Genomic DNA, 16,505 nt, shown 5'->3' with positions numbered 1-16,505 from the left:
ATAATGTTAATAATAAAAAAATGTAAAATCCAGCGATTCCGATGTCAGTCAGGGTCTTAGGAACAATCTAAGTTATTTAGCTGAAGGACCTTTGAAATTTAAAATAAATCATTCTTAATTGCTTTTTTGTATAAAAGTATGTAGATAGACTGACAAGAACAGCACCCAGATAAAACGGGACATTTAAGCCAGTAATTAACTGCTTGCCAAGAAAAGAAGAAAAAAAAAGTGTGATGCCCAGCATAAACCCTGGAACATAATTACAGTCATGATTTTATGTCAGTGTTAATTAAGGTGCACCATCCTTTGTAAATAAGCCAACCAGGAAAAATGAAAAAAGGTCAAAGTGGTACAAAGAAGGCAAAAAGGACATCAAGATCAAGAGATAGCCTTGTGATCATGCCTCCGTCTCCTTCTCAGGTAAACATCTCAGTTACTGCTCTGAAAACCTCCTCCCTGCTTTAAGCAAAACACTATGCGGCTTCATGGCATCTGTTACCGCTTCGAGCACATTTTCGCCAAGTAATAATTGCTTGAGTCTTTGTAGTTACCTGCAGTGGCTTTGTTCTGTTAGTTCACTGCTGGCCAGCACAGGGGTCACAGCAGTCAACTCTTAATAATTCATAGGCACACTTTTAAGTTTGAGGCGATGAGGATGTGGATTTCTAGACAGGGAGGGGGTGAGTCACTGTGCAGGTGACCCTCTGTGGGCCGCCTGCGGCAGCAATGTTGTGCACACAAGGAGACTTTCTCTGCAGACCCCATGGTCGGTGTTCACAGCGTTATGGAGGATACACAAGAAAGGCAAAGCCGAGCTCCCAAAGGATGCCATTCTTTGCTCATCATCTTTCAAATTCAGCTCCAGCTCTTTGAACTACTTCCCTTCCTCTTGTTGTGTAAAATATATACCGCCTTCGAAGGAATGATTTATACGTTCTATTAATACTCTGGCCGCCATGTGGTAAACTAGAATATCCCAGACACTCTTTACCTCAGGCGATCTGAATGGGACACAGTAAAGCTGTTATTGCCACTGAATTGAAAGAGAGGGCATTGCACTATATGAGACAGATGCACAGATGACCCCAAACCAGAAGTATATAAAAATGCATACATATCCTACTTATGGTTTTCACACGTTACTGATTGCGTCTCCCTTTCTTGGCATCGACAGGGAGACGCAGTCGCTGATGAAAAGGGCAGCAAGACTCTTAGATTGGCAGAAGTCAGTTCTAATTTGTCTGCGGTCAGAAAACGGCATCTAACCAGCAATAAGCAAAGGTTAAAATGCCGCGTGGTCGCACAGAGTTCATCCTCATTAGAAAGAACAGCGCCATTAGGCCGTGCTGAGCTGACAGTCGGCTAGTTTGGATTATGGATGATTAATGTAGGAGACACAAGGTGGTTTCTTTCAGGTTTGACTAGAGTGGATTAATTTTTAATTTTTTTAACAGTACAAAAAAACCCAAAACAGTTTGATCAATCAAATTGAGACAACGGGGCAATATAAAGAGCTGTCTGGGATTAAAATTGGAAAATAAATAAATAAATAAATAAATAAATAAATCCACACAAAACCCAAAGCAGAATCTAACATTTCCTATTGAGGCCTAATCACTTCCTCGGGGAAATAAAAAGGCACTAGAACTAGTTTGTAAAACAAACTCTCCATTGCAGCTCTGCAGACCGACCATTGTGATGCACGTCTCACCTGCTCCTTGTCCTGTAGCTCAGCCTCCAGCTCCTTTACCCTCACGGTCAGCTGGGCGTTTTTCTGTCTCTCTTGATTGGCTTCATTGCACTGGGCTTCTAGTTCAGCAATCTAAAATACAGGGGGGGGGGGGGGGGAGTTAAAAGAAAAATTAGGCATTTTTCTTAAGCTAATCAGATTTTTTTTTAACATATTCCTCCTTGTTAAGCGGAAGCCTGGATTTGTTGTAGAGTATAATGGCAATTTCAAAACTGATACCAACAATTAAAAAAAGGAAGGGTTAGAGAATAACACTGGTACCACACCAGCCCAGCTGCAGAAACAGCCCACGTTGATTATGAAACTAAAATGATTCTATTTTTAGCAGACTGAGACTGCAGGCAACACAGAAGCTAATGAAATGTACAGTACCTACAGTGTTTTGCTCTGTACAGATTTTGACCAAACCCGTGGCAGAGAACTCTGTGTGTGCAGTTTGTGATAGAGTTTTCTTCTTTTAAAGCAGCGGAAACGGTTTATCAAACCTGTCACTTTTTCCTCAATCAATGGGCTAGTCTACATTGTTCAACTTCCCCGTAGGAGTGCATGAGTGTATTACCTTGTTCCTGAGCGTGTCACTCTCCTCCTTGCAGGCACTAAGCTGTTTCTTCCAGCTCTCTACATTAGCTGAAGACTCCTGCAGTGCATCCACCAGCCTGGCATTATTTTCTCTTAAAGTCTGAAGCTCTGTTTCCCACTTCTTGGCGTTGGTGTTGCTGTCAGACAGGAGCGACAGAAAGAGATCCAGCAGGAGAGTTATTAATGGAAGTAAAATTTTATTTCAACCACTCCGTTTTGAAAAGCTTGTGAGTGCCAACACGGAACATATTTCTACAAACTCCTTCCAGACACATCTACTTAATTAGTATTGCTGCACATTACGCTGTTGAGAGATGTTTAGACCACAATAAAAAAAAGAAACAAAAATTTAAGCTAGAAGTAGATAAAATTCCCCCAAAATCCAACAAACTGGCACCAGCATGTGATTTGTTATCTTTCATATCACAGTGAGTGTATTCCTATCTTATCGATAAGGATGGGGAGATATGTGATGTATATTTAGTATGCATCACTGTCCCCACTTCCTTATGCATGGCTGGGTTGAAGTGTTTTGCTCTATCATCAAATGTGGACAGACTGGCATTGCAGCATTCTGCAGTCCTCTGCTGTTTCACTGCTGTGACACTCTCCAACAAAAACAAAATCCAACAGTTCTGTGAATGCATGGGAAAATGCACACAGAGAGACAATTTTACATCCAGAAGCTAGAGATATTTAGATGCCCTTATATGAAGTGAAGCGCTTCCTTCAGCAACTGTTTCATATCAGTGTTGTATTAAATTCTCAATTATGACTTTTTGATTTTGTAGGTTTGTTTATTAGGATAATTCCTGAAAAGAGCTCTGCAATCAAAATTTGGACTTTATTAGTTTACCAAAGGAATTTTAATAAGTGAACTGGTCAAGATAACCTCAGATTCTTTAGATATACAAAGGGAGCACTGTAGAGTGACATTTATGCAGTGTGGTTGTTGTTCTCAGCTGGTGCTTTGAGAAAAAAAAAAAACATTAAAAAGAAACAAAACAAGTCAGAAAATAATAATCCATGCATTTACTTTAGTTTTTTATAATTATTTTATAGTTTCATCTTAACGATTTAGCACAAGTACAAACATTTGTTACAAAGCAAACATACAGTGGGGCAAAAAAGTATTTAGTCAGCCACTGATTGTGCAAGTTCCCCCACCTAAAATGATGACAGAGGTCAGTAATTTGCACCAGAGGTACACTTCAACTGTGAGAGACAGAATGTGAAAAAAAAAATCCATGAATCCACATGGTAGGATTTGTAAAGAATTTATTCGTAAATCAGGGTGGAAAATAAGTATTTGGTCAATAACAAAAATACAACTCAATACTTTGTAACATAACCTTTGTTGGCAATAACAGAGGTCAAACGTTTACTATAGGTCTTTACCAGGTTTGCACACACAGTAGCTGGTATTTTGGCCCATTCCTCCATGCAGATCTTCTCGAGAGCAGTGATGTTTTGGGGCTGTCGCCGAGCAACACGGACTTTCAACTCCCGCCACAGATTTTCTATGGGGTTGAGGTCTGGAGACTGGCTAGGCCACTCCAGGACTTTCAAATGCTTCTTACGGAGCCACTCCTTTGTTGCCCGGGCGGTGTGTTTTGGATCATTGTCATGTTGGAAGACCCAGCCTTGTTTCATCTTCAAAGTTCTCACTGATGGAAGGAGGTTTTGGCTCAAAATCTCACGATACATGGCCTCATTCATTCTGTCCTTAACACGGATCAGTCGTCCTGTCCCCTTGGCAGAAAAACAGCCCCATAGCATGATGTTTCCACCCCCATGCTTCACAGTAGGTATGGTGTTCTTGTGATGCAACTCAGTATTCTTCTTCCTCCAAACACGACGAGTTGAGTTTATACCAAAAAGTTCTACTTTGGTTTCATCTGACCACATGACATTCTCCCAATCCTCTGCTGTATCATCCATGTGCTCTCTGGCAAACTTCAGACGGGCCTGGACATGCACTGGCTTCAGCAGCGGAACACGTCTGGCACTGCGGGATTTGATTCCCTGCCGTTGTAGTGTGTTACTGATGGTGACCTTTGTTACTTTGGTCCCAGCTCTCTGCAGGTCATTCACCAGGTCCCCCCGTGTGGTTCTGGGATCTTTGCTCACCGTTCTCATGATCATTTTGACCCCACGGGATGAGATCTTGCGTGGAGCCCCAGATCGAGGGAGATTATCAGTGGTCTTGTATGTCTTCCATTTTCTGATGATTGCTCCCACAGTTGATTTTTTCACACCAAGCTGCTTGCCTATTGTAGATTCACTCTTCCCAGTCTGGTGCAGGTCTACAATACTTTTCCTGGTGTCCTTCGAAAGCTCTTTGGTCTTGGCCATGGCGGAGTTTGGAGTCTGACTGTTTGAGGCTGTGGACAGGTGTCTTTTATACAGATGATGAGTTCAAACAGGTGCCATTCATACAGGTAACGAGTGGGGGACAGAAAAGCTTCTTACAGAAGACGTTACAGGTCTGTGAGAGCCAGAGTTTTTCCTTGTTTGAGGTGACCAAATACTTATTTTCCACCCTAATTTACGAATAAATTCTTTACAAATCCTACCATGTGAATTCATGGATTTTTTTTTCACATTCTGTCTCTCACAGTTGAAGTGTACCTCTGGTGCAAATTACTGACCTCTGTCATCATTTTAAGTGGGGGAACTTGCACAATCGGTGGCTGACTAAATACTTTTTTGCCCCACTGTATATGCCAAGAACGGCACCGCTATAGTTCAGCTGGTTAGGCAGGTTAAGCAGGAAAGGCTGCAGTGGCCTTTGTGTAATTAGTACCAACTTGCAGTGACTTTTTCAACTTTGTCAGTTTCTTTCTAGGGAAATTAATGAGAACTACAAGATCTGTAAAAATGAATTGTTATCCACACCACTCATGCAAATGTTAATGTAGTTCTTACTTTTTTTAGGGGTCTGTTGCTGCCAGTAAAAATTTGCAATCCCCTCCAGTCCACCCGCACATCTGGATCAAATAAATCCAATATGATATGGGATTTCATTTTATTATTATTTTTTCCCCCAATTTCCTCACTGTGGTTTTAATTGACTCTGATGGCCCGGGGCCCAGGGTCATTTTAATCTCATCTGGAATCACATCTGGCATTTCATGCAATTACCAATTTGTACACTCTACATCTGGATTATAAAGCCCAAATAACCAAACGGTGGACTGGAGGAGCATCACTCTTTGGATTATATGCTTTCTGAGCCCTTTTGGAGTCATTACTGCTTTAAGTAACAGCAATAAAATAAAGAGAGAGAACATACGAGCACAGTTTAATATGCATGAGTGTGATCAAGAGCTGATATGATCTGGATTGGGTTTACACACTTGCATGCTTGTAATATAGTAGTTTATATGTATAATATAATAAATATTGAGCAAGCTGTTCGATTGGACGAGTGTCATGCCATAATTATGCAGTACCTGTCTCACTGAAGTGTGTCCAATCTGCTTATTTTACATTCAAACAGCCAGATTTCAAACACCTGTGTGGTTTCTGTTTGATGCCACAGGAAAAGTTTATACAGCACTTGCATCAGCAGCAGCAGCTGCAGGCCAAGCAGTGTGTGAATTTTTATTACTTTTTATTTATTTGGTTGTGATGAAACAGTTGCAGAGAAGTAAAATCAGTTATAAAGTATGTGTTTTAGTTGGTTTGCATCATCACACAGTACGAAAGTTCTTGTTTGAACCAGCTGTTTCCAATTCGATTTTTCTATTTTTATTCTTTTTTTAAAAACTGAAAAAAGAAAATTGTTGGAAAATGTGTTTTCATTTGGTGAATACAAATTTAAATATAAGCACTTTGATGCAGCCCGGGATGTGAATCTTGAGACTGATATTTAGTAGATTTGAAACAGGATTTAATCACATATGATTTCACATTAAGTTGATGAAATAAAAATCTTACCTCTGCTCTACTGCACTCTTGAGACGTTCATTCTCACTCTGTAGGAGAGCAGCCTCCGGACCGACGTGAGAGATTTTCTCATCATCTGTCCCATTAATGCTGGATGCCTGGTTGGTTGAGGGTGTATCACGACCAGATTCCGACTGAGAAATTGAGGGAAACTTTTGTTTCAAAGCAGGTTTTAAGGAGGCCTGTGGTTAACATGCAGCCACCTAAAAGGGTCTCATGGGTTAAAAGACAGAACTCTATCTCAGAAATCCTGCTCTCTGAAAAAGGGCCCTAGGCTTCTTTTGGCAAAACACCCTGAAGACGTCAGCTATGACAGCCAAGGGTTGAGGGTAAATGCTTGCCAGTATCTATCATGTCATATGGGCCAGAAGCTTTGTGTGCTTCAGGGCTGATCCTTAGCACCTGGAGCCAGAGCGAGTAGAAAGCAGGCATGTTAGTTGTGGGTGACTGTGGCATGAACCACTAACTATCATTATCATTTATGTAGATCTGAGCAAATTTACTGTCACTGTTTATAGCTTCCTTATCCTCTAAGTTACTATTGTGCCTGCAAGGTAGTAAGGACGATCTTTGACCTCTTATTCATGACGGCTCACACTACTCCACGATTCCGTTGTAATATTTAAACACGAGATCCATTAATATTTGAACATATTTACATACATAATTATGCCAGAAGCCATTTCTAAACACAGAAAGTGTATCATTTGGTGTTTGTGAAATCATTTCTCATTTTCTCTGTGGCCCTGTAAGCTTTCTGGAAGCCAACACACTGACTGTAGATGAAACGGGTGGAAAGCCAAGGAGATGAAATGAATCAGACTTTCATACGGCACAGAGATATTATTTACCTGGGAGTGATTACTCAATGTCTCCACCTTCTCTTGAGATTTGTCCCTTGCTAGCTTAGCCTGTTCTTTTACCTCCTGGAACTTCTCAGCAAACTGAAAGTACAAGAAGATATGTCAGGAAGCTGTGGTTATTAGTGGCAAGGCGAGGTTCATTTTTAAACATTATCTAAGGATGGTGAGGATCCGCGATACCCTTAAATATATATCTGATCGTTCCAGTTCTCTACCAATTTTAACTGATAACAAAGCTGCACTTTTCCACACTTTGATTTTACCACAGATTCTACTACTATTACTACTACTATTAATAATAATAATAATAATAATAATAATAATAATAATAATAATAATAATAATAATAATAATAATAATGATAATAATACATCAACAACTACAATAACATTAATAATAAAGAAAAGCTAACCATTAAAAAAACCCCAAAAAAAACCAAAACACAGATTCAGTTTAAGCCCTTCAACCTCCAAAGCATGATCCCCTCTTGAAAACAGTTAAGAGCCCCTGATCATAATGTCAGAGAGGCTGACCGTTAGAATAAGGGCTCAGCAGGTTAACTATACAACATTTTAAATTGATTCTGTGATTCTGGATTTTACTTTGAACCAGCAAAGAGAATCAACGAAAGGGGAAATGAGCCATCCATCAGCTTTATGAAGGATCTGCTACAAAAACCTCTCACCTTTGTGAGCTGCTGCTCTGAAGCGAAGCCCAATCCAAACACTGTGTTGGCCCTGCTGTCGGCCCACTGGCCAAACTTCTGTGATGTCTTGGTGAACGTCATGTTGGGTGTGATTGTGCTGTTGATGATGACCTGTTGGGAAATAACACATAGATTTTCTAAGCCTATAAGAGACCATACTGTTATCAATACAGAGTACAGTTAGAGTCATGTGTAATCCTCCCAGCATAGTTCTCAGGTCTTTCTGACACTCCTCATAAAAATAACTGATGTTGGATTTCAGCAGTACAGAGGTTGGAAAATTATGCGTCTCATTCAGCCAAGACATATTACAGAAGCTGTTCCAGCAGCTGCATTCACATAATAAATAGGCCCACCAATTTAATAAAGGACAATCCTCTATTGTAGCTCCATTCACACCAGACTACACCTGTAATATGCTGATGGCTGTATGCCAGTGCCCACACACGGCATATTGGATCATTTTAAAAGAAATAATAAATCCTATAAAAAGCAGATTTATAAGCATGTCTCTGAAATATATAGCAGTTATGTGTTCACAGCTTAAAGAGTACTAATCTTTGATTATTGTTAAACCAGAGGGCATACAAGGTTTCCACATTTATAATTTAGGATGCTGAATAGCAAACACTTTGTCAACCCAGAGTTTTAAAGTTTCGACATTGTCGCGTGAATCAAACGTACCATTTTTAATACACTCCAATAACCTGTGTGGGACATTCATGTGTTCCCTTAATGTTTAAAGGGTCACAACAGAAGATGGATTTGCACCTTTGATTCGGCAAAGATTTCACACAGGATGACCTTCCTGATGCAACACTACCATTTATCCAGGATTAATTATCCTAAAGCTTATTAACATCAGGTTTGGTTAAGGATTTATCATACACCAGCAATCAGGTTGAGCTATTTGCAAAAGTCTTTATTGCATATTCAGCTCCACGCAAAAGACCTCCACTACTTTGTGATACTGATTTAAATAAAATAGTTGCAGACCGCTGCCTCTCTCAACTCACTCGTTTCATTCCCCAGTTACAAATAAAGTTTTGTTCACTAAATAATTTACATGCAAATGTAAAAAGCACACACAAATGGAAAAACACTGACTGCTGACCCGCTAACCTCTAAGCAGTTGAAGTACAGTCTCTATATTTGCCATGGTATCTGTAGCACTCTCGTGTGATGCGACGAGCTAATAATCACTCTCGATGTTAGTCCGCTGTAAAACTTTTAATGCGTACTCCAGCACATGACAAAACACACAGACCGCCCCGGAAGAACAAAACTCCCCCCACCATACTATTCCGGTTGGACTAGTCCCCCACAGTTATGGCAGGTCCGCACAAACAAATATTGCTTGGTGATCATTTAACCAATGATCTACAGTATCCATTCACCTGTTGTAGCCATGCCACAACTCAGATGCCAGAAAACATCTGCTGCAGTCTAAAATTGTAACGGGTGCATGTGTCAGTGAAGAAAGCAACACGTGTCTAAACACCATGTCAGCCTGACTTCACCGATTTGTATATCGCATCACAGTTCATATTAGGGCTGGGCCATATTATACCGTTCACGGTAATACCGGTATAATGTTAGGCAATGATAGGAAAATGAAATATCGCGATAGAATGGGAGTAAAACGCGCATGCGCAGTGCCTTTGTTTTCATATGCACATGGCCGATTGTTGAGTGAAACAGATGAACCAGAATTGGTTTGTAAAAATGGTGCAACTTCAGTGATGTGGAACTGGTTTGGTGTTTGTCCGTCAGATACACGACAAAGCACATTTTTTTGCAGAACATGCAAGCGGCCGTTGTTATTGTCATATTTGTCGGACTAAGATGCTCTTAAATCTGGGAGTAATCTGGGTCCTAAACTCCGTATACTTCAGGTCAAACAACACTGCAGCATCACTTAGAGTTAAAAACTGTCTAAATTCTTTCATCTTTAATAAAACGATCAGCATTGCTGCTTTACCAGGTGTAACTATAAAGTTTAACTTCCAGGCATCCATGAAAACAAAAGTTATTACATTTAACGGAGTTAGAAGTTAGCAGGAAGCTAGCGGAAGTTAGCTCGCTAGTTTCGCTAGTTACCTAAGCATGATATAGCATGTTCTGACGGAGAGATTTCTGAAAAAAATCAAACGTGCAGCTCTGCTATCACTTCCAACATAAATGAAGACAGGAAACTAAACAGCATTGACGTTTGTAGGGTTACTGAAGTTGGGCTAGCTGGTATATAATGATGTGCTACGTGATCGCTAGCGACACAGCTATGTTAGCATAACATAAACAGTGAAGCTGGAGGACGAACACTAACACTTTTCCACTTATAAAAGTTAACGTGAAGGTTCTTCATGGTTAGAGACAAATGCAATCGCATGGCAGGATGCTGTAAACGGACCAAACTTCAGTCAGGAGAACAACTGAGATAATCCATCCACAATACGAGGTTAGTCATTAATATACTGCAACAACATGGGAATAGAGCAGCTGCCAGAGAATTCAACATTAATGAATCAATGGTACAGAAGTGGAGGAAGCAAGAAGAATGAGTTTAATAAAGTTTGATTTATCTGACTGCTTTGTTTCGCTTAATGTGCCTTATAATCCCGTGCACCTTATGGTCCGAAAAATGCGTACTGCACACTGCAGCTTAATGTTGCAAAGCACCTCTTTTTAACTTCAGTGGATATTATACATGGTTATGCTCAGGATATGTCAGCCCATTTCTACTGGAAATGCCTTTTGGTTAAACTTTCAGCAAGGAATTTGCATTTGCACTGTTACATTTTTATAAAGCTTTAATGTACATAAAAACCAGCTTCTTGTTTAAGTGAAAATAAATGGAAGGTTGTCTTTTTGCGCTAGTAATGTTGTGGAGTTGTATTTTGTCTCGCATCAATTATATCGTCGGTTATATCGTTATCGCAAATTTTCAAATATATATCGTGATAAATATTTTTGGCCATATCGCCCTGCTCTAGTTCATATAGACAACTCTGATCCTCTGTGATGCTAGATGTGCATGTAAACACAAGCAGCTTTGATTTATTGCTGCATGCACACAAACCCAGTCTCACTACAGAGATATAACAGAACTTAAAACCAGCACACGCAAATTATCCCAACGATTAAGAAACAATAGAAGACAGTCTAATGGCAGAGCAGCCCTTGTTTCATAGCAACATGGCTCTGAATACAGGATCTGAGGATTTAAACTGCTGACAGACTCGTGTCCCATTCTACGCCCCCACTGTCTCCCTCTCCATCTTTTTAGTGGCTGAGGTGTTAAAACTCTTTATACCACATCATTACTGGACACAGCGAGCCAAAAAGCAGAGGAGCCTGAGCGAGCGGAATAAGGATCATTAGTACGCAATTAATGTTTGTCCTCTATTTAGATCAATGCTAATGGCGCCTAGGGAGAAAGATCACAACAGGTGAACAAAAAAAAAGAAAAAAGAAAAAAAGACGACCATCAGGCAACACAGCTAAAGATTACAACTGCAATCTTTGATGCAGGCATCATTCCCACATCAAGGGTTTATAAGGAGACTGGCAATTTACCAAGGCACTGCTAATCTGATCTTAAAAATCATCACTCTTTCAGAGGCTTCTTCAAAACAAAGGTGACCCAATTTCCCCTGAAGTGGAACCTGGGTAAAGCCTGAACAACACTCCTACGTCTCATCTCTAGCAGTGAAGTGAATATTTAACAGGGCTCATAACTCTGGCTCAAAGAGAAGTGTTAAGATAAGATGAAACTTTAATGATCATTGTGGAAAAAGTGGAGTGCTGCTGCGGAATAAAGCGAAAAAAGGAAGGAGTTAGGTAAACACGCAGTAAATGTCTGCAACCAGCGGTGTATAAAATGTGAATTTCCTTTGGAATAATAATCCTCTCTTTTTTATCTCGTGTGTGATGAATGGTTTCAGATAATTCTCAAAATAATTAGGAGAAATTCTGTTTGTTTTGTTTTTTTAAGAGGTAGAAAATTTTTTTTCACTAAATTTAATTTTATTAAACAAAAACATAATGCAAGATAACTCTTGCTATAAGATTTGAAACACAGCATGATGACGTTTATACCACTGAAGCTACACACTACAGGTACAAAGACCTGAACGCAGTCAGTGCTTCTCAAACATTTTACTCCCCGCTAAGTTTTCTTAAAAAATTCATTACCATAAAATTATTTCATAATTAAACGTACAATCGGCATGTGGACTCTTAAATTGCGAGTAATCGGCAGTTCTCTGGGTGAAAATGTAGACTGCTTTGAGGTGAAGACAATATCAATAACCACTTGTTCTAATCAAGGTAAGCAAAAAAACATCTGTGAAAGTACAACAAATCGACCCTTGAAGCAGATGGGCTACAGACTACACCGGATACCACTACTGTCAGCCAAGAACAGGAAACTGAGGCTATAATTTGCTTGGCCTCAGCAAAGTTGGACAATAGATCGATAAATGTCACCTAACCTGATGAGTCTTGACTTCCGCTTCAACGTTCAGATGGTAGGGTGAGAATTTGGTGTAAACATGAAAGCCATCCAGCCTTGGTTCAGGTTGCTGGTGGTTGTGTAATTGTGTGGTGACATATCAACAGATCTTAAACCCACAGAACTTTTGGGATGTCCTGGAACAGGAGATTATCATCACCTGCAGCCTAGGAATCTGCAGCAATTGCATGATGAGGCATTTCTGAAGGCAAGAGGGATTTATTTCTCCCCGTTTTTTTTTTGTTGTTTTTTTTTTTAAACCAAAACAACAAAGCAATGTCAAACTATTCCATTATTTTCTGCCATCTTGAATACATCTCATTGCTGTTTTATACTATATATTAATAAAGAAAAACACTGAGACTAATTAAACTACATACCTGTAACTTTATACCTACTGAACTAAAAGTATCTGCAGAGAAAGGCTCAGACATTGCATTTACAGTATCATCTGTAATGTAACATGGGATACAAAGTTACCCCCACGAGACCTGTGACTGTATATTTGGCACGCATATGTAAACGACCCAGTGAGCAAGCCAATGAGAGAGTGGGAGGGTGTGACGGAGGAAAGGGAGGGGGTGCAGAGTGACGCTGGCAGCTGTGTGGATGGTGAGCCGGGCTGTGGATCAAGTGGCACAGGAGGCACAGAGTGAAGCTCGGCAAGCTAATGGCCTGAGGGTCAGCTGGAAACTCAGAGACAGCCAGGAGGTTATAAGGGAAAGCTTCCTCGGCCGATTAGGTGTCTGCAGAGTGCACAGAATCTGCAGAGTCAGTGATTAGGAAAGGAGATGTAGAACATGAGAGATCAGTTATCAAGCACCAAATACCAGATGACTTTTTCATGGTTGGAAAGGAAAAAAAAAAAAAAAAAAAAAAAAAAACACCAGCTGAAGTTATCTACTGATAATTAGGACGAACAGGAAGGAATCTTTTTTTCTTAAAAGGACATACAAAAAAATAAAAATCTGAATTATGGTGACAAATGCGCAGTGAGGATAGTCATTATGATGCTGTGGTATATCTGAAACACAGCCAATGATAGGTGAGACAAAGTCTGCCATGTCCTGTCATTAAACCAGAAAGCAAAGTGGAAAAATTGCGATTGCTCATCAGGTAGAGGTGTGATGCAGATGAAAAAATGTTCAGTATTTCTGTATGTCTGCCAACTGCTTTAATGTCCTGATGCATTTCATCTCACCATATATTAAGAACTGCAAAAAAACAAAACACTGTTCCTCGGTGGTGATGACGCAAGTTTGGTTACCTAACACCACTTTTAACTCAACTTAGCAGAATGTATTTTTTTTTTTACAGTTTTTGTGTGAATTATATTTGTTTTGTACATCTGCTGATGTTTATGACGCAGAAAGTTGAATTAATAAGTCTGCTAGTTCAACATCCCGAATGTAGCTTTTGATCTCTGAGAAAGCCAAGACCTTCACAAGGTCTTTGCAGACCTATAAATCCAGGTGTTGCCTGAATAGAGGGTGTATTTGTACCTTGAGTCACAATAAATACAACACTTCTGTGTATTTATGCTTCAAGTCTTGACAGTTGTCTGATGAAGTGCAGCTTTTTAACTGGCAAAAGTTCAAATGCGTGCTTTTAGATTTATTTATTTTTTTATGTTTCCTGTCCTCGTTTGTTTCCCCTGTTGAAAGAGTCACTGATCTGCAGCTTTGTTTACAATACAGAATTTGCTGATGCTGGGACTTCACACTATAAAAGGTTGGTGCAACTGTGTCATAATCCTTATGGATAATTGTGCTGGGACTGATAACAGCCCAGTGCATTCTCTCTGATGACAGCTGGGCATACAGCACAATATCCAATCGACTAGCTTGACGTACCAGACACTGAAAGGTGGAGTGTGCATATCCCCTAGATCCCCAGGTTTATCGGGGAGGGTGTTAGTTTTTTGTTTTCTTGTTCTTGGATGGAAACAAACATTTATGGCTCACAACTTCAAAAAAAAAGGAAAATTAAAAAAAAAACAAAGAAAACTTAGTGTACTCTTTATGAGCAGATTGATGATAACAGGAAAACTTGACTTTTTGATAGTTTGATACAAACTATGCTGTTTAGGCAAGACCAAAACAACTTTAAAAAGAATGAATAAACCTGATCATCTTGTTTATGTTCCAGCACAATTAACCCTTATTTTTCCACTTTCACAAACAACATGTCACTGGTAGCACTGTAGAATACTTAGCACTTAATAAAATAATTATTTCAGAACCTTCAGGTTTTGGAAATTTTTTTACTCCTTTCTTCCTTGGTATGGGCAAAGCAGCTGAATGCCAACATTTCCCAGCACATTAATGAGCTCTGGCTAGGTAGCAGAATATATATTTGTTTGACAGTTTTGTATTTAACAGTCAAAAGTGACGATTGACAGGAACAGCGAAGAGAAAGGAGGGTATGCCATGCAATGAAGATTGCCCTGGCTTAACAGACATTGTAATAAGCAGACAAAGTGAATGAATACAATGAAATTACTAAATTACACAAGCATTTGATGAATAAAAAGCTCATTTGAATTCTTATTACTGGCGGAGACATGTCTTTTAGCCTACAAGCCAAACTCATAAGCTCATGAGCTTTAACGTTAGTGCTAGAAACTGGCTGTGCCAAAAAAAAAAAAGAAAAAAAAAAAGAAGAAGATACTTAATGAAGTGTCAGAAAGATAAATCTAAAAAGAACTGAGTGTTTTAGGCATTACCTCACAAAGTTATCATACTGGGAATTATTTATAAAGTACAGCTAGATGTGTCCTCACTGTGTTGTCACAGCACTTGGTACATCGTTGCATGAGAAGCACGATGCAGGCTGAGCGACAGTCAAAAGTGCTGATGCGCTCCTCTACTTGCCATATCATCATCAGCCAGTTGCCCAGACATCATAGGTGGATGAATACAAGCTGATGGTCTGTCATAGTTAGTGCGTGCAACAGCACAGAATTCTTCTAGACAGACCTGTCTCCCTTGCAGCAACTGTGCAAACTAGAAACTATATTTAACATCTATTTGACATGACTCAACGTTTCTTCGCTTTTGGTTACTTTGCTCATATCGACATCACTTTGACTCACTTAAATTAAATGGATAGGAGGATAAAATTAAAATCAGCAGGAGTCTGCTCCTTTTAAATTGCGATAACATTTGAGAAATTCCTTTTCCCTGTACCTCGCGTACAGCGGTTCCCTGCAGAGATTTTATGACACATAATGTTCTGTTAAGGTTACAGAGGAGGGAGGAGGAGGAGGACAACAACAAAGATGACAGGAGAGGGAGAGAAGAGAGAGAGCACTCATGGCCTTGAGGAAATAGAGGACAAAAATTGATGCTTTTAGACATGAATAAATAATAGTCCCATTATCTTTCTCACAAATAAAACAGACATGAAGTAGTAGATATAGTTTATCTTTAGTAATCTATTGTCAGCTGTTGTCATCCCTGCAGATCCATAAGTGCTGGCTGATGACATAACACATTAAAGTCTTGCCTCTGTAGCTGTAGGAAGAAAGCTTTCAATGCTTTGAAGCTAGCAGAGCTTGACTCAACAATGCTTTGCTGGAGAAGAGAACCGATGCTTCTTTTACTTAAAATTGTGCTGTGAGGCTTAAACTGCCCAGAAAAGTGAGTTACAATTCTAAGAATGAACACAAGCTCTTTACAGTAGAGCCAGATGGTCAAAAACATACAAAAAGAAAAAACAAAAACAACAAAAAAACATGCTTTGCACTAAGAAGACAGCAGGACATGCTTGCTGTGCAAAAAACTCAACACCGATATGCTGACTTCCTGTGAGAAAGCCACTCATCGCCTGCTGATAATCTTAACTCCTCAATCCTTTCACCGAAGCAGAGAATTGAAACTATCAACCAATCCAAACATCTGTCAACACACCCACCCTAAAGTGGCTCTGCAGGTAAACTATTTGATTTAAGACTCTGAAATGTGGTTGCCTAACAGTGTCAACAGAGGAATATCGCTGTCCTGAGGCTCCTCTAGCTTTCTACACAGACAGAAAACTGATCGCCATGGAAACGCATAATGTACTTTTTCAGCAAGCAGAGGAAGACTGTGTGAATATGGGATGTAGACAAATTCAAGTGGTGTCCATCATCACTTGTATTAT

The 16,505-nt window shown here is 39.7% G+C and overlaps 1 protein-coding gene across 3 annotated transcripts in view; it reads right to left on the bottom strand.

Annotated features, from left to right (window-relative positions):
* Positions 1-16,505, bottom strand: part of homer2 (homer scaffold protein 2) — a 38,354-nt gene that overhangs the window by 6,710 nt on the left and 15,139 nt on the right. For all 3 annotated transcript variants that reach the window (XM_086291380.1, XM_086291395.1, XM_086291388.1), the window contains 5 exons: positions 7,829-7,960; positions 7,132-7,224; positions 6,272-6,414; positions 2,310-2,466; positions 1,712-1,822 (listed from right to left, as the gene is read on the bottom strand). In XM_086291380.1, coding sequence (XP_086147506.1) covers positions 1,712-1,822; positions 2,310-2,466; positions 6,272-6,414; positions 7,132-7,224; positions 7,829-7,960 — 636 coding nt within the window. The remainder of the gene's footprint in view (positions 1-1,711; positions 1,823-2,309; positions 2,467-6,271; positions 6,415-7,131; positions 7,225-7,828; positions 7,961-16,505) is intronic.

This window comes from Aulonocara sp. 'chitande type north' Nkhata Bay, linkage group LG1 (genome assembly GCF_057382095.1).
Source record: "Aulonocara sp. 'chitande type north' Nkhata Bay isolate Kocher_YH1m ecotype deep benthic linkage group LG1, A_spYH_male_GT1.1, whole genome shotgun sequence".
Taxonomy (NCBI): Eukaryota; Metazoa; Chordata; class Actinopteri; order Cichliformes; family Cichlidae; genus Aulonocara; species Aulonocara sp. 'chitande type north' Nkhata Bay.
This window is presented reverse-complemented; position numbering and strand designations above follow the sequence as displayed.